The following is a 23,666-nucleotide window of genomic DNA, read 5'->3' on the forward strand; positions in this document are numbered from 1 at the left end:
CTCGGCCCTTACCTTGCCCGCGTAATGTATAATGCAGAAGTCAGCTTTGTCTTTCAGCTGCCGGGGCTTCTGGAACTTGGAGTGAGAGCCTTGCTCCTGAACTAGTTTCTCCACAAAGGTTTTGTCTGTGGCCTTCGGGAACCAGCACTCTTCGTCCAAAAGGGCCAGCACGCCGGGGGGGTTCGCCTGGGAACGAGAGGCAGCGAGAGTGGACAAGCTGCGCCCCCCGGAGCGGTGGACCGTCTACAACGACTAAGAGTTTTAGGAAGATCCGCGGAAACCGAAGCGCCAGGGCAGCAGGTAACGGACCAGACCCAGGGCGCAGGCGGGGGGTGTCGAGCTGCTGACCAAGGCAGGAGTCACTCACTCTGGAAAACGGACGAACCTGTAAACTGTCAGTGAACTCACTGCACGTGGACGGCCCCCAAAAGCAGCCACTGAGAGACCCCAGCAAGGAGCGGGGAGGTGGGGACATGGAGCGGGACGCTTCCATTCAGGGACTGGCCGGGGAAATGATCCTAAGACCTCCACCAGAACAAACTCTGGTTGCTGGGGGCGGGGGGTGCACGAGAGGAAGGGGAATTTTTAAAAAAGAAAACCAGAACAAAAGCACCCCTCAGCTAGATGGAAGACTTCCAATACCTTACATCCTAACCGATCTCAGTTCCTGTTTAAGGGACAACGAAATAAAATGTGTCCCTTCACGCTTGGCCCAACAGCGGAACCAGAATCCGGGACAGAATATAAAAGGTGCGGTGGTGATTTATCAATTCTTGTATGGATTTATTTCGGCCAACGCTTGCGAGCGTTGTATTTTATTTCACTTGGCTAGGTCCCCGCAGAAAGACCCAGAAAGCATGAGAGAAAGTGGATTTGGACTCTGAGAGCACGCTCACACCACTGAACTGGTCCCATGAGCGTGGACCGTAGGATACGCGAGTTACGGCTCGGTACAGAAAGAGCGTTGAGCCCCTGCATGGACTTCCCTTGTGGAGGTGAGTGGAGGATGCAAGAAAGCGACATGAACAGTTAAATCGTGAAGGCCTAGGTCACTGCGTCTGGGTTATCCCTCACGGTCACCCCACAAGTACGGCGAGGCGGTGAGACAAGACTCAGGGCAGTGACTCCAGGGCGCACCTACGAAATCTGCGGTTCTTTAACTCATGCAGCCTTTATGTCCACTGGGGAGGAGCCGTCTCTACACAAATACTGCTTAGAGCACCCAGAGTCAGCGTGACCATCGGTCAGGGGAAGGCGGCGGCCACACAGATCGCCAGCAGGCAGAAGCTGGGGGGGTCCTGCGATGAGCCCCGGGTGGTTAACTGCTCCACGGCTCCTCCACCTACAAGAACCCACAGGGCTCAGAGCAGCTCAAAGAGCGATGATCAAAGGCGGGTAGGATCAGGTGGTCTTAAAGAAGCCAAGGTTGGAGAGGCAGGTAACTCAACATGCCCCATTCACCGGACTCTGAAGATCCGTATTCACGTTAATGAGGGCACATCCATCTTTCTAGCATGATTCTTACATTTTAATCCCTTTCAATGAAAATATTCCTAAGTTCTGAAACAGGATCCCGAATGTAATTTAATCTTTTCTAAACGGCTCGGTGACAGCATGATTATGAATGTCCCCGGTTAGGTCTTTTTATTTTTGCTACTTCATCCTTCAGTGTCAAGCTCTGTGTTATCGCTTCTCCTTTCACTGGGGATCTCTACAGAGCTGGAAGTCTGGGAGACGGTTTCCATCTGAGGCTGGGAGCAGCATGCGGGGGGTGGGTTCTGTAAGCGGCTTGCTGAGCTTCCCTTCCTGACTGCCAGGGGATATAGCCAAGTTGTTAATATTTGTTTGAGATCACAAGTGAATGAGTTCTACGTGGTCCTGTGTATTTCTTTCTTTTTCTTTTTAAAGATTTTATTTGAGAGAGAGAAAGAGAGGGAGAGGGAGAAGCAGACTCCCCACTGAGTGTGGAGCCCCACTCGGGACTTGATCCCAGGACCCCGGGATCATGGCCTGAGCCGAAGGCAGACGCTTCACGGACTGAGCCACCCAGGCGCCCCAGTCCTGTGTATTTCTGCATTAAGACTAAACCAAAAGGGAAAGAATGCCTGATGCTTAGTAAGAGTGCTGTAAAAACTGCATCTGCCCAGGGCGCCTGGGTGGCTCAGTCGGTGAAGCGTCTGCCTTCCACTCAGGTCATGATCCCAAGGTCCTGGGATCGAGCCCCGCGTCGGGCTCCCTGCTCAGCGGGGAGACTGCTTCTCCCTCTGCTCCTCCCCCTGCTCGTGCTCTCTCTCACCCTCTCAAATAAACAGATTAAAACTAAAACAACAAAAAACATGTGCCCCTAAAACCCCTGAAACTTCAAATTAGGAAAAAAAAAAAAAAAAAGCTGACAAAATAAGAACAGCTTTATGCTCACAAGGATAAGCTTTAGTTATGTGAAAAATGAGTCTGGATGCCATGTCCCGCTCCCGGCCGAGTGCGCCGGCCCGTGTGGCCCTGGCGGGGGGGTTGGGGAGGGTAGGGGGACTGGGCAGGGAGGGGTCAGGGAGGGCGCTGCGGACCCGGACGGTGGTCAGAAAAAGCTTTCTTTTAAAATAAGTATTTTATCAAAGTATCAGCTTCCTACAACATTTATGTTAGAAAACCGTCTTAAGACTAATAGGCCGGGGCGGGGGGCGCCTGGCTCTGTCAGTGGAGGAAGCGACTCTTAATCTCACGGTTGTGAGTTCGAGCCCCATGCTGGGCGTGGAGCCTACTTTAAGAAAAAGACTCATTGAGGGATGCCTGGGTGGCTCAGTTGGTTAAGCGACTGCCTTCGGCTCAGGTCATGATCCTGGAGTCCCTGGATCGAGTCCCACATCGGGCTCCCTGCTGAGCAGGGAATCTGCTTCTCCCTCTGACCCTCCCCTCTCTCATGTGCGTGCTCTCTCTCACTCATTCTCTCTCTCTCAAATAAACAAAATCTTAAAAAAAAAAAATCTATAAAAACACAGAAAAAGACTCATTGGGGGGAAAAGCTCCAGAAAGGCCCGGAAGCCCCGCCCGCGCAGGACCGCGGCCTTACGGGTCTCTCGATGAGGTCGATGCAGGGCTGCAGGTCGAGGCCGAAGTCGATGAAGCTCCACTCGATGCCCTCGCGCTGGTACTCCTCCTGCTCCAGGATGAACATGGTGTGGTTGAAGAGCTGCTGCAGCTTCTCGTTGGTGTAGTTGATGCACAGCTGCTCGAACGAGTTCAGCTGCGGGCGGCCGGGGTTCCAAACATGGGGAGGGAGGGAGAACAGGACCCGTTAGTCACCTTCTGGCAAACGACACAACTCATGGAACGTTCCCAGCTAGGGACCAGACGGCGCCGACTCCGCGTGACCAGGGTGACGGAGCCCGGAGGCCTCTGCCAGTCCCCGCGTCCATCCCCCGCAGCCCAGGCCACATGATTGCAGCGACACATTCCGAGGAGGAAAAGAGAAAATCCTCGACTCGGTGCGCGACGTGCGTGATCTACACATACAGCAACTCCTAAAGTTCCTACTGCTGAATGGTTCACGGACAGAAGCAAAGAAGAAGCGAGGAAGGAAGAGGGAAAAGGAAGGAAAACAGACGGGGAAGACCAGGTCAGGCCCCACACGAGCCCTCGTATGTGCGAGGCTCCAGGCCGCCTCTCCACGCGCTGCTTCCCTTAGCAGTGTCCAGGCTGGGTGGTGACAGAGGGGGACCAGGCTCATGGCGGTGAGCACGGAGTAGCATATGTGTGTCCCGATTCAGCCTTGTGTGTTCGTTACACTTCAGCAGGAACAGCGCTAGTGTGTCGCCCTCGGCCTGAGCAGCTTCCCCGTGTTGGACACTGCTGTTTCCTCCTCGGTGAACTCTGCCCACTTCTCTACTAGGCTGCTGATGGGCTGGAGGGCTGGAAACGTGGAGGGGTAGAGGGGTGGAGATGTGGAGGGGTGGAGACGTGGAGGGCTTAGAGAGATGGAAGGGTGGAGGTGTGGAAGGCTGGAGGTGTGGAGGGATGGAAGGGTGGAAGGGTAGAGGATGGAAGGGTAGAATGGTGGAGGGGTGGAGGGCTGGAGAGATGGAAGCATGGAGGGGTGGAAGGGTGGAGGGGTGGAGGAGCTGAAGGATGGAAGGGTGGAGGGGTGGAAGGTCGGAAGGGTGGAAGGGTGGAGGGGTCTAACTGTCACAAGCAATCACCTTACATATTAGAAGTTCTCCACTTTTGTTCCGGCCTCCGTGCTGTTCACGAGTAGCATGCGCCCATAAATAACCTTTCATTAGAAAACGGGATCTTCAATTAGGGAATGCGTAATCCATCTCCGAGGAACAGATTTATAGTCTGAAAAAGCCATTCCAATCATCTCCCCATCAGGGGTGTTCTATTATTTCAGAAGGAGGTCATGCTCGGAGGGCAGGGGCCATGCTTGCCTTGCTCAGCACCGGATTTCCAGCGAATGGCATCAAGATTTGCAGACGGAGGCCTGCCTGGTGGTGCTTACTCACGTTAGGTAAACGCATCTTGTTCTGCCTTAGGATTAGGAGATCTTACTGCTCTATTTAGCCTGGGCAGCTCTGTGTCATGGCATTTTGTAAAAAATGAGATTTCTACTTCTCTTCCATATTGAAGCTATCAACTGTATTTTTATACCATCCACTCTTACAACGGTAAGGCAGAGCACACAATGACAAACGGACAAAGAACTGTGTTGAGAGGTCTCACGTCACCTGCTCGTGACTGTTTCTCGTGGACCCTTCCAGAGGTCTGTGCGCTCGGACGTGTGTGTGTTACCTTGACTTTTTCTTTAAACTTAATGATGTGTCTTGACGTCTTTCCAAAGGAGAAAATCAAGCCACCTCCTTCTGTATGACGGGTTCACGGTTCTCCACGGCATGGAGACGCTGTTACTCAGCGAGCCCGCTTCCTAATGGTGGACATTGAGGCTTCTTCCTAAATTCTTTCCCCAGGACAACAATGTTGTGAAATAATCCTGCATTTTTCACTATAATTTTATATTTTTCTGTCTGTATATTCATAGGTCAAAACTACAGTTCTTCAAGTCCTATAGCTTTATCATGTTTGTCTTTTTAACATCCTTTTCATTTTCCAGAATTTTACTATTATTTTTCAGTAGTTTGGTTAGTTTAGTTTTCAAGTTAGTTTTAGAAGGTTCTCGTTCTCCCCCACCCCTTAAAATTCCCATCGAGTTTTGAACACGTATGTTCGATTTAGAGATAACGTGGGGAAGATTCACGCCTTTATGATGCAGGGTTTTCCCATCTGAGAACAAGGGATGTTTTCCCGTGTGTTCTTTTGTTTCTCACGTAGCACCGGGAGGTTGCCTTCAACTAAATCGTGCCTGTTTCTTCTTAAATTGATTCTTCCGAATCTCATGTTTTTGTTGCAGTTGGAACTGGGGCTCTTTTCTTCCACTGTATCTCCCGACTGTTTGTAGACAGATTTTTTTTTTTTAATGCGACGTGTAGCCAGCCACCTTCCATGATTTCTCAAGTTTTTTACAAATCAGTACATATTAACGCGATCTCTCATAGCAGCAGCTCACTGGATAAGGCTGCTTGGACCGCTGACGGTTCAGGTCTCCTCGGGAGACCAAGCATCTTAAAGGAGTTCATTTTATAGCAAGACAGTTCATCACCCAGTCGTGGCCAAGGGGGGAACACTGATCCTGAGTGTGTAACTTAGTATTTATGCTTGACCATTCGGTCGGTCCATCAAAGAGACGCGTTTTTAGGAGACCAAAAATAGATCGTCTTTCTTGCAAAACCATAGCAGACGTGTGTCTACACACCTGTGAGGGATGGATGCAGAGTGTGTGGACAAGTCCAGTCAGAGTGACAGTAAGACATATGGAAATCATCACGCGGTGCTGCGGCCGGATCTTCGGGACACAGAGCACAATCTGTGCGCAGTTCCCCGTCTGTGCTATTCCTCTCTCCCTTCCAGCAGCCGTGTCTGAGCCATGCTGGCTTTCTAGCAGGTTCTAACACTCGACAATTCTCTCCCGTATAAGACCATTGGGCTTGCTCTCATTATGCTGGGGGCTTCTCCTCCTCCAAGGAGGCTCACCTGTCAGCGCTGCAGAGACCCCTCCTGGGACCCCGCTTCTAAAGCTACCCCCCCGTTCTTCCTCACAGCACCCCTGCTGGACTCTGCTAGAAGGCGGGGACTGCACGTGGTACACAAGGAAGCGGCATTAATGCTGATTCAAAGAGTAATAAATAGGAGGGCGGGGGGGGGGGGGGAAGAGGGAGAGAGACAGAGAGACGGAGAGACGTACCTCAAATATTTCAAATCCAGCAATGTCCAGGATTCCGATGAAAGATGCTCCCTGACGCTTGGTCCTGTCCAGAGCTTTGTTGATCCGGTGAACGAGCCAGCGGAAGAGCCGCTCGTACGTAGCTTTTGCCAACGCCTCTACCGCAAAATCTGCCTGTAATTAGACGAAATCAACCTTTTAGTCTGCAGACGATCTCAACAGAGCATCACCGGGTGTTACCTGGAGTTTAATGTGCTCCCAAAACCCAAAAGAGCATTTGCTACTGAACCCTGTCTCCCTTTCGTATAGCACCGGAAGGTGTTAGCACAGTTAAATGTAAACTGGAGGTAACCGGTTTCGGGGAAAGGTGAAGATGCCCAGGAAAAATAAAGCCCTCACGACGCCCCTGGGGCTCGGCATATCGGCCCCGACTCCTACAATCTTGGTGCCGGGTCACCCCCACGGGGACCAGCGAGCAGCGCGCCCCACCGCGGGTGGGCTTCCGAGGCAGACGACCTATTTACCTGGGGGAACCCGAAGGTGACATTTCACATTTACTTTTTAAACAGTTACCTTTAAAGTTTTTCTGAAAAAGAGAAAATGGAACAACATACAGTACCAAGAACCACCTGTTAGAGGGAGCCCTTATTAACGTTTGTTACACGCGGACAGGAAGGTCTCAGGACGACGGCCTGTCATTCAAACAAACGTGTGCTGACAACACTGAACTTACCTGCTCTTTGGTCTGGGCTTTCTGCACATAGTCTCGGCCGACCTTGATCCGGGGGGTGAGGATGGCCCGAGTAAACTCCATCACGTTCATCCCCAGGAGATGGCAGAGTTTCTGTGCAACTAGAGTGTGAAAAATCTCCTAAGCACCAGACTCCCACCTGTGATCTAGTCACGGCATACTCAGTAAGAAGCCTTATCAAGAAATGAACTGAGTAAGTCTTCAAAAAGGACAAGGTTCGGGTCTTCCATCCTCTCAAGTGAATGCCGCTCGCTCTTAGGTAACACGAGACGGGCAGCAGGTCCTTATTCTGGGCAGTTTACTGGGAACCCACGGGGGATGCCCAGGAGGAGGCTTGAGTCCGTGTTTAACATTTCGAAGCTGGGAAATTTCATATTAAAATCTAGATTTCCTTGAAAAATATCGACAATATTTGGCAACACAGGGCCTGTACTCCCGGCAAGGGAACAATTGTCCAGAATCCTAACCTACAGCCCCCGTTCAGGGGGAGCCTCGTGGGCTCCGTGGCGTGTGGCCCCCGGTGCTGGGGCAGGGTCTCCACCACCACCCCGGCTCGTCCCTCCCTCAGGGGCTCACCGGGCGGCCACCCCACTCCACACGGCTCCGAAGGAAGCCTCACGAGCTCGCTTCCACGCACACTGCACCCCGCGCTCGGAGAACACGCGACAAGCCGCACGACACGCGGCCACCACAACACCACAACACCACGAGCAAGACCCGCACTGGTCCATGTACCTGTATTTTCCGGCATGGACGCCTGATCCGTATTTCGCTCCTTTTTGAAAGAAATATTTCCGAACTGGAGCACTGAAGACACTACTTTAAGCATTGCTTTATATGGATGTATAAAAGGAAAAAAAAGAAAAAACAGAATTATTGCCTCAAAACGGAGCAGAGACATAGCCTCACTTATTCCGTGCTAAAAAATCAGCTACACGGAACTCTGTCGGTAAATTCCCGGCTCCCGGGAACTTGTACAATCAGGGGCGGTTCTCATGATTTGCCCGGTTGTCTTCTGGCTCACGTGCCCCCTGCCCCCCCCCGTGCAAGTCTTATCTAAGGAGGAGCCGACTCGCAGGGAAAGCCCACATACACAGAATCTCCTCGTGAGAGAAGCCCATGATGTGCATCGCCTCCATGGTCTCCTGGAAGTTATCTTTGTCTTGCTGCCCCGGGATGGGGATGTAGCCGTTGGAGAGGAATCTGTAGTTATTAAACCCTTCGAGGAGCAAATCCGCTGGAAGGCAAGAGAACGGGATGCGGTGTTAACGTCTCCCCACGGACAAAGCACGCCCACCGGCACCCGGGGCTGATTGCAGGGGAGCGGTGGCTCGCGTCCTCCCCACCACCACACGCTTCCTGCCATACTTTTTCTTTCTTCGTAGATGCATTTCAAAACCACACACCGTTTTCCGTCCTCCGCGTCAGTGAGGGAAAATGAGGGGGTCAGCTAAAAACCGCAATTGGAGTTTTGGGGACAGTGGTTTACCGGCTCCATGAAATCGGTAACCGGGAAATGATGGATGTACGTTTTCCAGGGAACTCAGCCTTACCGTTTTCAGACTTAAATATGTTAGGCATCTTTTCAGGGAAAGTTTTTAAGCCCTAGAGCCGATAAGCCTATGTTAGCAAAGCAGTTGAAAGCAGACATTACGGGACCAATATGACGACGACATGAACATAAAGACCAGATGTGGACGGTATAGACCCCCATCCCAGCCAACGCCCCGAAACCCTTTCTCCGAGCCAGTCTGTTGGGCAGTAAGTTTGCCTTTGTGAGTGATGCACCACCCCGTATGTACGATGGGCTATTCTAACGGCCGCCCCGTTGATCACTTGTGTTTTAGGGGCCGTGAGTCAGAACTCAACGTTTGCTTTCGAGAAGTGTGTTCTTCGAGAGGAGCAGGATGTTTCTCAGGGGGGATCAGAAGAGACAGGGCTACTGATCCCCACACCAGATGTTATGATGTGCTCTCCTGCAGACTTTCTGCCGAGCAGGCCGAGCCCTCAACCCTTCCCTCTCTCGTATTTCACCTGCACTGGGTACTGACTGCCTTTTTCTTTCTACCTCCTTCTTGTAACACTTTGATCTAATTATTATTATTTTTTGATTCATTACTAGTGCAGAGTTATTGCCAGTCTGAAAGCCTGAGGTTTTCCTCCTCTTGAGCATCACATACTGTCATCAGCTTGAACGCCTAGTTTCTCCTGACAGTGATTCTATTAATTTGTGGCTCATTTTTTTTTCCTTGTAAGTCTCTCTCTCATTTCTGGGCTCAATGCTTTCACAGGTGTCTGTGGTTAGCAAGAGCCTGGGCCCTGGGTGACAGGAGAGTACAAGGACCGTGTCTGTTGGGATCTCTGGAGAACACACATAATGGTCACATCGAAGGAGCACTGAATTCAAGACTCAGAAGAAATCAGGAAGTTGTGCATCTTCCCCCCGCCCTCAAATACCTCTGATCCAGCAAACTTCTGACCCGGAACTTTGCCCCCAACCAGTCCCTAAGCTTCCAGTCCTTAGAATTCAAGACAAAATAAATAAAAGTCCATTATAAGCTCCTTCTAGTACTTGTGGAAGCATACAAATATATTCAATTGTAAACCTGGGAATAAAGATATTTACTGAACGTAACTTTATTACTTTATTTTTTCTTACTTTTTATCCTTACAAATGTTGAGACAGAACTTGTATAAAAATCCATTTGTCTTCTAATTTAAAACTTTAAAAATTTTTTATCTTTATTTGAGAGAGAGCGAGAGCACAAGCTGGGGGAGGGGCAGAGGCAGAGGGAGAAGCAGACTCCCCACTGAGCAGGGAGCCTGATGCGGGGCTCGATCCCGGGACCCCGGGATCACGACCTGAGCCGAAGGCAGACGCTTAACCGACTGAGCCACCCAGGAGCCCCTAAAAATTTCTTTTAAAGAAAAGAAATAAACATAGAGAAGATAATGTAACACCGCCCACGTAACTGCCACTTAAAATCAAGTATTTCTCCCATGGCATGGAAGTTCAATTTCATTTCCATTTTGGGGTGTGTACGAAATGACAGTGAACCCCAGGACAAGATAGGAGGAACCGCACAGGTCCGCCCACACACGAGTTTTTCCCGCAGAGTCCGGTTCCGTGAGTGTGTGCTCTCTTCCTTAGGATTTTCTTAGCATTTCTTCCTCCAGTTTGCTTTGTTGTAAGAATGCAGCATATAAATGCACAGAACGTACAAAACACACGTTAACGGACTGGCTGTCCGTAAGCCTTCTCGTCAACAGTTAGCTACAGGTTGTTAGGTTGTAGGGGAGTCACAAGTTATTCGCAGATTTGTGACCGTGTGGGGTGCCAGCCCCGTATTGTTCAAGGGTCGCCTGCACGGTTTCCTCAAAATGTTCTTTTTCAAAAAAACTTAATACAAAAAACCATATTCCAATAGATAAAAAATAGTAAGAAACTTTGTAACTTACACTTTAGGTGTTCTCCTGCTCCGGATAACAACTGGTAAAAGATATGAAAAGTACGTTCATCTTTTGCTTGACGAACTGCACGAGATTTTTCCAGAAGGTCTGAGTGAAGATGGTTAAGGATCGAACTGAAGAGGTGGCCAGCCCTCTCTCAGTGTCTATACAAATTGAAGTTGTAAAACATTTTCTTTCTCAGATATCTATTAGCCCTCCAGCGATGAACCATTCTGAACGGTTAAAACGTGTCAGTGAAAAAGGAAAATTATGCACTACGTCCCTCGCTCATCTGCGAGGATCGTGGATGGGAGGGAGCTCGAAGATCAGGGTGCTGCCCTCGCCCCACTCCATCCCACCAGCCCCTAATCCCGGTTATATTCAAAGAACACAGCAAAAACCAGGAACTCTAAGAAGCTATAAAAAGAAAGTTGAGTTGCTGAAGGCAGGAAAAGCCTTATAGCAGTTTATCACAATCTTACAAATAAGGAAACCAAGGCACAAAGGGAAATTAAAATAACACCGCTAGTAAGTTGCAGAGTCAGGAATCAAAGCTCGGTTGGACCCCACAACCCATGCGCTTGGCCCCCGTGCTCCCCAAGAGCTCCTCGTGGAAGGCCTCACGCAGGCGGTGCTGGCCCCTTGACATCCACAGTCTTGCACGAACTTTCCGAACACCGGAGACAGCCCTGATCAGATCAGCCACTGACCTGCTCATGCTACTTCTCCAGAGCCAGCTGTGAGCCCCCCACCCGGGCTTCCCACATGGCACCTGCTCACCCCCAACCGGCTCCTGCCTCCCAGACCACGGCACACCTGCCTGGGCATCTGGGGCGCGGATCTGGGACTTCACCAAGCTGAATTAATTTTGTACGTGCCATATAGCTTAGATTTTCAATTAGATCACCCCAAACACATCCTCCACATTTGGTGGAAAATACGTTCACACGAATCCCGTAGCAGACCAATGCGAAGAAACTCTAGATCCATCCCCCCGTCATTTCTCAAGTGATTCTTGTGTTTTCTGGCTCTGAGCATATTCAGAGACGTAAGACACAATTCTGAATTAATGGGAAAATTTTGATCTCTCCCTTACCCGAGGAATAGAAACGTATTTCTATCACGGGATCTCTGATACTTGTCAGAAGTAGCAGAGAACTGTCGCCTATATCCTTCCTAATTGGCATCCCATCATTCAGAATCATTTCTATTACCTCTTTAATCCAACTAATTCTATATGGAGTTATTCGTAAAGGCCACTCTATGCATGTGACATTTCCTCAGACAAGTCTATGTAGTTGACATTTGTTTTTCCTCTAGTTTTATTCTGCTGAACACTAACTGAAATGACTTGAACTCTGCACTTTCACAAGGCTTGTTTTGGGGGGCACATGCCCATCCCACGAACACCAGGAGCAGATAGTAAAAAGGGGCTAACCCAACACCCAACTGAAGAGTGGTTCAATAGGATGGTATTCACCTGGAGGTTCTTCCACCATATCAACATTTCCTGGTTCACGTGCAGGCAATCCTCACCTCGATGGGACTCTCCACTGCCCTGGCCACGTGAACAGGGCAGGGCCCACTGTTAAAACAAACACCACCAGCAAAACAACACTTAGGGGTTAAAATTCGGTAGCTGGAAGTATCTGACCGAGTCACGATCTCTCCAGGCTTCCATCTGATCATCTGGGTGACGGGAGTCATATCACAGAGGGTCACCTTGAGGCTGGCCACAGAGGAAGACACTCTTTAGTTTGGATTACGCCGTTATGAAAAGGATACACGTTTCAATGTTGGCCCCAACGATATAGCCAGTTACATCAAAGTTGATCCGAATAAACTTGCCCTGAAGATAAATCACAACAAGAAAATTAAAAGTAAGGACAGACACAGAGGATATGAACAAATAAAGTAACAAACCAACGCGCCCTGCCAAGTATCCATGAGTTGGTTACAAAAATGGGTGTTAAATATTACCTCAAATAGAAAGGGAAGGCAAAAGCCTCCGTAAATTCCCACAAAGCGGCAATAGGACAGGCTACCTTCCTGGGCTGTAACATAATAAAAATGAAACCCTAATCAATTAGAACTTTGAAAAAAAACTCCTACATAATCTGAGATAAGAGATTTCACAGCACTAAAGGAACACTGTATCCAGCCCCATAATGACAGGCTTGAGAAACGAAGTAATACAGTTTCCTAGGAAAACAGAAATCCATTCAAGAAAAAAGAGAAAACTTGAATAGATCATAATCATTAAAAATGAAATATAATTACTTCTTCAAAAATGATGGATTGGTCTGATGAAACAGTTTTGCAAATTCCTAAGGAAAATTTAATGGCCCGACTACACATAACTGTTTTTTTTTTCCACACATAACTGTTCTAAAGACATAGAAAATAGTGATTATTTCATAATTCATTTCATAAAGTTACCATAATACTGAATACCCAAACTGGTAAAATGGTTGTAAAAATGAGAAGGCAAAAATAAAAGCAAGTAGCTCACAAATTAAACCCTTTGCAAAACAAAGAAAACTGACGAATGGCAACAGATGGTTTATTCCACTTCAATGCTCGCTCATCATGCAGACGGTCAAGGGATTGGAGGGCTTTCCTTGGGGAAATGGACAAGCTGATTCCAAGATTTACAGGGAAATGGGAAGGACCTAAAAAAGTCACAACGATATTGAGGAAGAGGAGCAGAGCCTCAAGGACTTGCACTACTAGATTTCAAAAAGCTCTAAGTTTATGAGGACAGGTTGGTATTGGTGGGAGGACAGAGATACAGATCAATGGATCAGAAGAGAGTCCAGAAATAGACCACACGTCTACAGTCAATTCATCTTTCAACAAAAGGTGCCTGGATAATTTAATAGAGAAAGGACCAATCTTTCCAAAAAATGGTGCCTGAAAAATACGTAAAATGAAACCAAAAGAACCTAGACCCTTCCACCATATAAAAAAGTTAACTCTGAAGAGATTAAACCTAGAAGCATGGGCTAAAACCATAAACTTCTAAAAAAAAAAAAAAAAAAAAACAGGAGAAAATCCTTATGACCTTAAAGTAGAAAAAGTCTTCTTAGAAAGAATGTAAAGAGCATGAACCTTTAGAATTTATCAACTAAAAATTGATAAACTGGATTTCATCAGAATCTAAAGCTTCTGTTCTTCAAAAGACACTGTAAAGACAATGAAAAGAGAAACCACAGACCAGCAGAGAATATCTGCAAAATACCTACCTGGTGAAAGACTTATTCCCAGAATATATAAAAAAACAATTCAATAACAAGACAACCCAAGAAAAACACTGGGTAAAATATCTGAACAGATTATTTCATCAAAGAAGGTAAGTAAACAGACAATAGTATATGAAAGGATGCTCAATGTCATGAGTTATTAGAGAAATGCAAAATAAAATCAGCATAAAGAGATACAAGTACATAACCGCTAAAATGGCTAACATTCTGAAGAAAGACCAGCCATGAGACAGAACAACTAGAACTCTCCTACGACCCCGGTAAGAATATAAAACAGCACAGCCACTTTGGAGAAGTCTGCGGGTTTCGTATTAAGTGAAACGTAAGTTACCATATGCCCCAGCAATCTCACTCCTAGGTAGTCACCCAAGAGAAACAAAAGCACGTGTCCACATCGAGACTTGCAGTGAATGTTCAAAGGCACTTTATTCGTAATGGCCTTCCAATGGAAACAACCCAAAACGTCCACTGAGTGGTGAACGGATAAAGAAACTGCGGTATAGGGACGCCTGGGTGGCTCAGTCGTTGAGCGTCTGCCCTCGGCTCAGGTCATGATCTCAGGGTCCTGGGATCGAGCCCCGCATCGGGCTCCCTGCCCCGCGGGAAGCCTGCTTCTCCCTCTCCCACTCCCCCTGCTTGTGTTCCCTCTCTTGCTGTGTCTCTGTCAAATAAATAAATAAAATCTTAAAAAGAGAGAGAGAGAGGAAAGAAAGAAAGAAAGAAAGAAAGAAAAGAAAGAAAGAAAGAAAGAAAGAAAGAAAGAAAGAAAGAAAGAAAGAAAGAAAAGAAAGAAAGAAAGAGAAGAAAGAAAGAAAAGAAAGGAAAGAAAGAAAGAAACTGGGGTATAATCACACGGTGGAATATTACTGAGCAATAAAAAGGAACAAGCCAGTGATACACCCAACAACGTGGATGGATGCAAAAATAGCACGATGTTGTATGAAAGAAACTAGACATAAAACACCATGTATTATAGGATTCCATTTACCTGACATTGTAAAGAAAATAGACCACAGAGACAAAACAGATCAGTGGCTCCCAGGGCTGGGGAAGGAAGAGGGAACGGACAACACGAAGGCGAAAGGGAGGTTCCTGGAGGAAAGGAAATATTCTCTCTCCGGGCCACGGTGCTGGCCTCACTCTGATACGCATGCGTCTAACCCCGTCTAACCGTACGCTGAAAAGAGTGAATTTTATTGGATGCAAGATATAACTCAGCCTAATTTTTATAAATGATCAAGGGAGAGATCTTAGGACCCCTTAGATAAATGCCAATTAAAAAATATAATTAAACATCCGTTCCTTCTATTTACCATGAACAGATTACACGTTGGCCTACCCCCTCTACTAAGGTGTCCAGTCCGCTCCCCCAGCCTCTTACCCACTAGGCCCCTTCTTATGCCATTCCTACATTTACTGCATAAATATTTGCTTTAAGTACAAAAAATGAGTAGTCGGTATTGGGATGCCACCACATATTTTGAACATTATGTGGAAATTATGCCGCAGTAATGTTGACTTTTGAGATTGAAAACAAGGGGATAATTCACTAAAAATCAGTACTTCATTATATTTTTTGTTCAGTATTATGAGCACTCGTGAAGAACTCACTCAATTTTCCAATTTCGAAAACTACACACTGAGCTAGGAAAACAAGGGAAAACGAGAATGCACGTGGGGCTCTTGGAGGGGGGGGGATCTCTAATACGATCTGAAAACCCCGCTCTGCCCAGGAGACGCATGGCTGGTAAGCACTTTACACAAATCCTACGACCATGGCCTTGAGAGCAAGGCTGACCTAATGCCCCCCAAACAGAAGCAGACCCATGAGGCTCTGCCCTTTCGAGGCCTGGAGGACATCGCGTAGGGCACCTCCAAAGGACCGATAGGTGCTATGGGGACACAGAGGGAGACTCGGAGAAGCAGTACCATTTGAGCTGAGTGAACTTGCAGCTTATGTTCGTCTGCTTCTGGCTAAATGGTAACTAAAGGGAGGTTCTGTGCCTGTTTACTTTAAGCTCTTGGAAATAAAACCACAACGAACGGCAGGAGTCTGTGACACATCGCAATTGGATTTTGACCTCTCGGCCACAAGAGAAAGCACTCCATAATTTCCAAGCGATAGAACCTTCTGGCTGACGGCGACCCGAAGGGGCCCCTGTAGGCCCCTCTATGCTCCTCTGCCAAGAGGCTGTCTTCAAACGTTACGCGAAGAAACTCGTAGTCACGCTGCACACCCGTCGGATTTCCGCACAGGTCAGACGATTAAAGGCATCAGAGTATCTGGAATCTACTTTCAAACCCCGCAGCATCAAGGGGATGCTCTGTACGTGTGTGAGTTCCTGCCACTACAAATCTCCACTCTGGGAGCAGCTTTGGCCCTAAATGGGAAAACCCATTCTGGGAGCAATGAGCTGGACTCAATCCGAGACCAGAGGGCGGTGTTCACCTCCAAACTGTACCAGAAGCTTCGCTCATTAGTAAAAGCAGGGTAAGTAAGTGTTCTCGTTACTTAGTAGAACGGATGTGAGGATTCCTGGGGTAACATGGACGGACTGGAAGGACACAGACACCCCCAGTCTGGTGTGAACAAGGTGCTAGGCCTCCAGAAAGGCCCGGAGGCTGCGGGGGCTGTCGGGAAGGCTGCCTCGGGCTCCACGCTGAATCGGCGCCGCCGGTTTCCTGCACCAGGCCACGCTCGGACATGGTCACATCTGCCCCCGCAGGTGTGTTCAGTGGGAGGGGGAGAGAACCAACGGGACAGAGCAGGGACTGCGTTCGATTTACTTACAAAACTGTTTTTAGTGTCTGCTTGTGAAGACACAGGACTCTGCTGGCCCCGCGCTGGGGAGGGCACCGGAGTCTTTACCAAGCTCTACTGAGGCTAAGTACCTACCAAAAGGCACCTAGCATTGGGGATTGTCAAAGTGGCTCAATTCCGTTTGGAGGGAAAATAAAAAATATGCACAAATACAGAGAGTGACTCATACCAAACCTTTCTGAGAGAAGATGTATCTGCTGATACAAGTCAGAAATTGAAGTCCCTGTTTTAAAAGTTTCATTACAAGAGATTCATTTGACATAAATCTCCTCCATCTGGAATGCGTTTGGCTTCTCCGTAAACAGAACGGGCCTAACTGTGAACGATTATTTTTATAAGGGTAATGCTCTCCTCAAAGAATCCCCCTTAACACAAGCCAGATGCTAGCATCTTTGAAAGAAAAGATATTCTTCAGGAAATGATTCGTCTATATCAGATCAAAGAAATGGAAACAAATGGATTCTAAAAGCTTGTGGAGTTTATGGTTTCGAATATTTTCACTGCAAGCCTGCGTCCTGCACGTAACGACTCCATGTAGCCCCACTGTATACGGGGCGTGCTTCTCAGCATCGCATTTCTCTTCCAGCACGACGTGGGACGCCGCTCCTGGCCCCAAGCCTGGCCCGTGCAAACCTTCTGTTCCCAGAGGGCCTGGCCCACGCAATACTCCCCCTGAGCTCAACTGTATAATGAAGTAAGACCTGGATGAAGGCAGGCTCCCTGAGGCTGGGGAACTCTTGCTGTGTAGGCAACCACACTGTAACATAAATATGCGCCTACTCTATACCCATGCGTGCGAGCCACAGTGCCACGAACTAAGGATCTGGAGAGCAGGGAGACAGGCCCGACTGGGAGAGACGTCACATGCCAGGGCAGGGGGGCGCTCACCCAGACTGTGAGGAAAGCCAAGAGGACACCGTGCAGAGAGCGACAGAGGAATGACCTCGGATAGGGCTTTAGACCAATCAGGTACTGAGGAGAGGCAGGAGGACTGTCGACAGATCTGAAATGAGTTCCGGAAGCGTGGCCGACAGGATTCGCTCCAGTCTGCACAAGGGCCAAGAGGAGAGGCTGAGGCCAGGAGGAGTCCTACTTTATTTTTCTGGGTTTTTGTGGGTTTATTTGGTTGTACGCATACACAACTGCGTGATCTGCTGGGACCACGTCCTGACAGAAGACATAAGAACAGATTTCGAATAGAAAAGGTTCTGGTTGGAACATGTGAAATCTGAGAGCTCTATTAAGATATCCAAATGGAAAGACATGTGAATACCACAGTGCCTGGCAAAGGACAGGAGCCAAATAATTAACTGAAGGGCCCAACAGCAAAATCTAAATTCTAGAAGATGTGATTGAAAGATGAGCCCACGCCGGCTACCCTCGAACACCCGAGAGACAAAGCGCTGGCCACGCCCACGGGGACTTGCCAAAGGGACGCCTGCAGCCGACTGAGCTCCTGTCCCCCAGAGCAACCAACTACTTCACTGTTTTTCATGGAACCACTAAAATCAACTACTCGCTGTGGCTTTGTGCATTTAATGCCTTAGGATGGGTTAGTAGCTAGCGACTGCTGTTTCTTTGAAAAAAATCCTATATAGCGATATATAAAGTTGACTTTCTAAGAATTACAGCCCAAAGCCAACAATGTAAAGACACCTTTGTTTCGCCATTGAACGACTAGCTCTGGGTAAGACACTGCCTTAGTGAAAAATCGTCTTTTCTTAAAAAAGATTCGCTTTTAATAGGTTAGACTGAGTATACATCGAGATTATAATCCAGGAGCACTATAATCCAGATTATAATCCAGGCGCTTTGGGAGGTGGCTTCCAGCTGAAACTGGGTTTATTGAGGATTTAGATTAGATGGGTGATCCTTGCTGGAATCGATTCTGCTAGAAAACTAAGAAATTCGTCCTGCCAGTAGGACGTAACACAAGTTCCCACTAGAATTATTTACATCAACCTTGGAAATAGGATGCATAAACAGTAAGCTTGAAGGAGACTCGTGTAAAGTAATTACTTCGCAAATAAATTTCAGAAAGTGATTACCTTGATTTAGACTCCAATTTAGAGAAACAAGCTGGACCGGGGTTTCTCAACCTCAACATAACTGACATTTGGGGCTGGATAATTCTTGGATGTTTAGCAGCATCCCTCGCCTCTACCCACTAGCTGTTGGAGGCACACCACTACCCGTCACGCGAACCAAATAACCAAAAATGCCTCCGGACACTACCAAACATCCCCTGAGGGTCTCCAACTGAGAGCCACTGAGCTCCAGTAATGCAAATCACAGATCAGAGCCTACATCTGTCAATATGGAAATCTCTCTAACAATGTGTGGTAGCCAACTTCCAAGATGGCGCCAGTAATCCCCAACATCTGGTGTTGCCCTCACAGTGCATTTGTGCAGTCCCCTCCCCGACAGTGTATCAGGGCTGATCTGTGTGACCAGTAAAATACATCAAACGGTTGGTATGTGACTTCCAAGGTCATAAAGAACACCGTGTGGCTTCTGTCTTGCTCTCTTGGATCACCTGCTCTGGGGAAACACCAGCTGCCATGTCATGAGCGGGCATCTCTCCAGAGAGGCCTTTGAGGTGAGGAACCAAGAATTCCCACCAAAAGCTGCCCAAGTCAGCTCAGAAGATGATCCTGCAGCCTCATCAAGCCTTCCGAGGACTGTAGCCCCAGCCGACACCACCTTAGCGACACCTTCATGAGAGGCCCTGAGTCAGAACCACCCATCACGCAGACACACTGAGGTGACAGGTTTCAAGTCACTAGGCTTAGGGCAACTTGTTACATAGCAACAGGAACCAATACGGAATTATACGTCCACCTGTCCCAAACACAAAATCGCTGGCAGGTAGATGGATCCTGACCACTAAGTAACTGACTCACTACCTTCTTCACCAAAGGACACAAAGGACTGGTTGGCAGCAATTTAACTTTGCCGGGCAAAGAGGAGACCATCACAAAATGGTTTCTCCTGAATTTCAAGTGTGGTTCAGGGCAGGGGGAACTGGAATAGACTGGTAACTTGATTTATGTGGTAAAACAGAACATTTTCCACTCAGAAATCCTTGTAAACCTTCACGGAGATTCACATACCAAAGCTGGTAGCTCACTGTGTCTTCAATCCCACGACACAGCCACTAAACACAGGGCTTTCAGGGGCAAGAATTTAAGATTTAAAATGTGGCTCAGGCTCAATGCTGATGATCCAGGGGATGATAAGTACTCTACCAACAAAGTTTAGCGTCCCCAGTTCTTTTATAAACCCCAAAGTCATGGCCACGCTTCGTCCTGACACAGGTATATTTGTTATCCCACTCTGTATGTAAAGAGCTAACGTAATTACCTAATGAACTTGGGTTAAATGAATCCTTCAAAATTTATCTTACTAGGAATAAGCAATATTCCAAACCAAGAGATCCCTATTTCGTGCATAACTTGGAGAACCTCTTGTACCTTAAACTACCTCTGAGGGTGCCATGGGCCGAGTCATGTCCCACCCCAAATTCTTATGTCAAAGTCCTAAGCCCCAGTGCCTCAGAACATGACTATATTTGGAGACACGGTCTTTAGAAAGATAATTAAGTTAAAACGAGGTCACTAGGGCCCTAGTCCCACATGACTGGTGTCCTTACAAGAAGAGAAGAGGACACAGGCGCATGCAGAGGGAGGCCCATGTGGCAGTCTACAAGCCAAGGAGAGAGGCCAAAGAAACCAACCCTGCTGCAACCTTGGTCTTGGGCTTCCAGTCTCCAAGAGTGAGAAAATCAAGCTCTACTGATTAGGGCCCCCAGTTTGGGATGCTCTTTATAGCGGCCCTGGCAGACTCAGACAGAGGGTTATCTGGCTACCTTTGGGTTCACCGGGTCCTCTGTGAGCCCGTATCTGGTAACTTCCAGTAATCACCCATTCTGTGCGGTCACAAAGTCAATGTGAACGCCATGACTTTACATTCTCAGAGGAAAACCGTACGACCCAATGGTACTAGATTCCCCCAAAACCACCCATCAAGGAGTCATCAGAACAGAAGTGTCTCGTCTTCTACAAATACTTCTAATATCAGGAGGGAGGAAAAACAGAGAATTAACTCTCAACGATTTAAGCAGAAATAACTGAAATCGAAGACCCTCTCCAATCTCACTGTGGAAACAGTTATTGAATCTGGAGGACTATAATCCAGGGCGAAAGATGGACAGCGGGGCGGGCCCCATTTTGCTGCATATGGTTCTAGAGCAGATCTGCCACCGATGTGTCAACGAGTAGCCGGACGGGGAGCACAGGGTTCCTGCAAGAAGGTCCATCTGGCCAACACCTAGGAGGACAGCCTCAGGCACTCTGGGATAGATGGTCCAACGGACGGAGAGAGGGAAGCTCTCCAGAACTAACAAAGCCCAACAACTGAGAAGAATTTTTACAGAGAAGGCACAGTACTGACCCATTATTCTGACGTCCGTATCCTGGAGAAACAGGGAGTATGAACAGGACAAGTGACTACATTGAATACCAACTCTGTTTGTGGAGCACGGACACTCCCAGTGGTGCTGTGTGCTAAGTCCTCCACGTGCATCTCACTTCATCGCCACGCTGGGCCCGCAAGAAGTATTACAGATCAGCCCTGAAGACGAAGTCATCTACCCGTACAGTATAATTATATACAGTAACTACACCACTACAATCACTTTCACATTTTTTTTCCTTTTTAAAAATGCAACTACTAGAAAATTTAAAATTTAAAATTACATGAGACTCATCACGTTTCTACTGCTCTATCCCACATCTATTAGCCTCTCCCTAAAACCCAGGAAGAGAAGTATTCTGGCTGCTTAATCATACCAGACATTTAACTAGACATCGGAGAAATGAAAAGTTTCTGGTGCTTTCAAACTTACGAAGCGAGATGAATTATCATTTTTCACAGTCTTCGCATTTCCAAATGATTCCAGAATTGGATTTGCTTGCAAAAGCTGCCGTTCAAGTTCCCCCTAAAAGACATTACACATACGCACATACACACACATACACACACACACAAAGCAGATGTACGTTAATCTCATGTCTTTACTCCAGTCCTTGGGGGGAAAATACAAAACAAAAACTCGTCCTCTTTTCCTCCGTGTTTTCATTTTGTGTGCCACCCCGTAACTTTCTTGGCTTTATTCTTGGTCCCATGAGGCTCTGCTAAAGGAAAACAATTAGCGTTTATAAAGTGATCAGGAGAAGGAAAGGTCACATTGGGCACAGGAGAGAACTCTGAGGGCAGGGCACATAATCTAGGTGGAGAATTTTGAAAATAAAACAAATGGGTTTTCATGAAATGAAATCTAGCAGGATGCTGCGATGAAGAACATATTAATACTTACACTTCTGTTTATTTCTACTCTGTTCCAGTGAGTTCAGGCAGCCAATTCTAATTATAACCACTAGGGGCACCTGGGTGGCTCAGTGGGTTAAGCGTCTGCCTTCGGCTCAGGTCGTGATCCCAAGGTCCTGGGATCGAGTCCCGCATGGGGCTCCTTGCTCAGCGGGGAGCCTGCTTTTCCCTCTGCCTGTCACTCCCTCCGCTCTCTCTCTCTCTCAAATAAATAAGTAAAATCTTTAAAAAAAAAAAACAATAACCTCGAGACCGTTGGAAGACGTGCCATTTTTCCAAGGGCTTCACCCAGTATCTTAACGAGGCAGACAGAGCAACGTCCTCACCTCCACTTTCAGAAGGGACAGAGATGGGGGCATGCTGCTGCGGACTTCTGCTCAGATTTAAAAGGCTAAGTAGAGAGTCTGTGATAGACTCTATGCTTGACCCTGTGTCTTTAATCATGTGCAAATTCGGCTACACGACAGATTTTTACAAACAAAAGATGTAAGAATATTAATATGTGCCTTGATGATGACACGTGATAGGAAGCTGTAGGAGAAGCCTGATGCTAGTTCTGGCCACAAAAAAGCACGAGAAAGTGACGCTGTGTTCCCGGAATGTCATGTTAGAATTATACTGTCGGGCTTAGAGAAATCTGCGTTTTGCAAACACAGATCTTACCCCTGTGTTTTAAGATACCACAGTATTCCAGACCCGAAGAAAGGATTACAAACCACTAGCAAATATGATTCTCTGAGCAAAAGAGGGATAAAAAGACCTTCGAGATTCCTTTTTTTTTTTTTTTTAAAGATTTTATTTATTTATTTGACAGAGAGAGGGACAGTGAGAGAGGGAACACAAGCAGGGAGAGTGGGAGAGGGAGAAGCAGGCTTCCCGCCAAGCAGGAAGCCTGATGCGGGGCTCAATCCCAGGACCCTGGGATCATGACCTGAGCCGAAGGCAGACACTCAACAAACTGAGCCACCCAGGCGCCCCACTCCCCAGATTTCTTAAACATGATATCCTGGTAACCAATTTTAACAACTGAGAGGCATCATTAAAGAATGGTAGTTATCAGGGCATCTGACTTTAGCTCAGGTCATGATCCCGGGGTCCTGGGATCAAGCCCTGCATTGGGCTCCCTGTTCAGTGGGGAGCCTGCTTAAGTTTCTCTCCCTCTCCCTCTGTCCCCTGCCCCCCACACTCCCTCTCTCTCCCTCTCTCAAATTAAATAAAATCTTAAAAAAAAAAAAAAAAGAATGTCAGTTATCATTCTGTACTAATGGAGGGCCTTGCCCCTGGAGATCAGCACTCGCCTCCGTCAGTGTGCCCACGACCAACACCTTACAAAGCCCTTGGTGTCTAGCTCTGCAAAAATTGGGCTCTAGAATTCTTCTTACCTCACTCAGTCTGTGTGATCAGAATGCAGAACCTGTCAGAAAAACACTGAATTTTCATAAATGGGGCATTACCTTTACACTAAACATCAACTGTTAGATCAAGGAACTAGAATGCAGAGTCCTTAAAATTACACACCATCATCCTGTCCAATCACAATAAAAATACTTGAATACTTTACCTTTCAAATGTTTTCCTAACTTGCAGATAAAATGTGTGTTGCGTACCCCCTTTTAATATTCCCTAGATGTGGCTACAAGGATTCTTTGCTTCTTTAAGTGTACATGGGTGTGCTTATGTGTGTGTGACCTCTGATTTTATTCTTTCTTCTGCCCGCTTGGA

The 23,666-nt window shown here is 47.5% G+C and overlaps 1 protein-coding gene across 10 annotated transcripts in view; it reads right to left on the bottom strand.

Moving 5' to 3' along the window:
• Positions 1-23,666, bottom strand: part of MYH10 (myosin heavy chain 10) — a 121,782-nt gene that overhangs the window by 50,534 nt on the left and 47,582 nt on the right. For all 10 annotated transcript variants that reach the window (XM_032432095.1, XM_032432094.1, XM_032432092.1 and 7 more), the window contains 9 exons: positions 21,463-21,555; positions 12,258-12,321; positions 10,482-10,580; positions 8,116-8,259; positions 7,758-7,853; positions 7,005-7,123; positions 6,293-6,445; positions 3,068-3,241; positions 13-186 (listed from right to left, as the gene is read on the bottom strand). In XM_032432095.1, coding sequence (XP_032287986.1) covers positions 13-186; positions 3,068-3,241; positions 6,293-6,445; positions 7,005-7,123; positions 7,758-7,853; positions 8,116-8,259; positions 10,482-10,580; positions 12,258-12,321; positions 21,463-21,555 — 1,116 coding nt within the window. The remainder of the gene's footprint in view (positions 1-12; positions 187-3,067; positions 3,242-6,292; positions 6,446-7,004; positions 7,124-7,757; positions 7,854-8,115; positions 8,260-10,481; positions 10,581-12,257; positions 12,322-21,462; positions 21,556-23,666) is intronic.

This window comes from Phoca vitulina, unplaced genomic scaffold (genome assembly GCF_004348235.1).
Source record: "Phoca vitulina isolate PV1807 unplaced genomic scaffold, GSC_HSeal_1.0 scaffold47, whole genome shotgun sequence".
Lineage (NCBI taxonomy): Eukaryota > Metazoa > Chordata > Mammalia > Carnivora > Phocidae > Phoca > Phoca vitulina.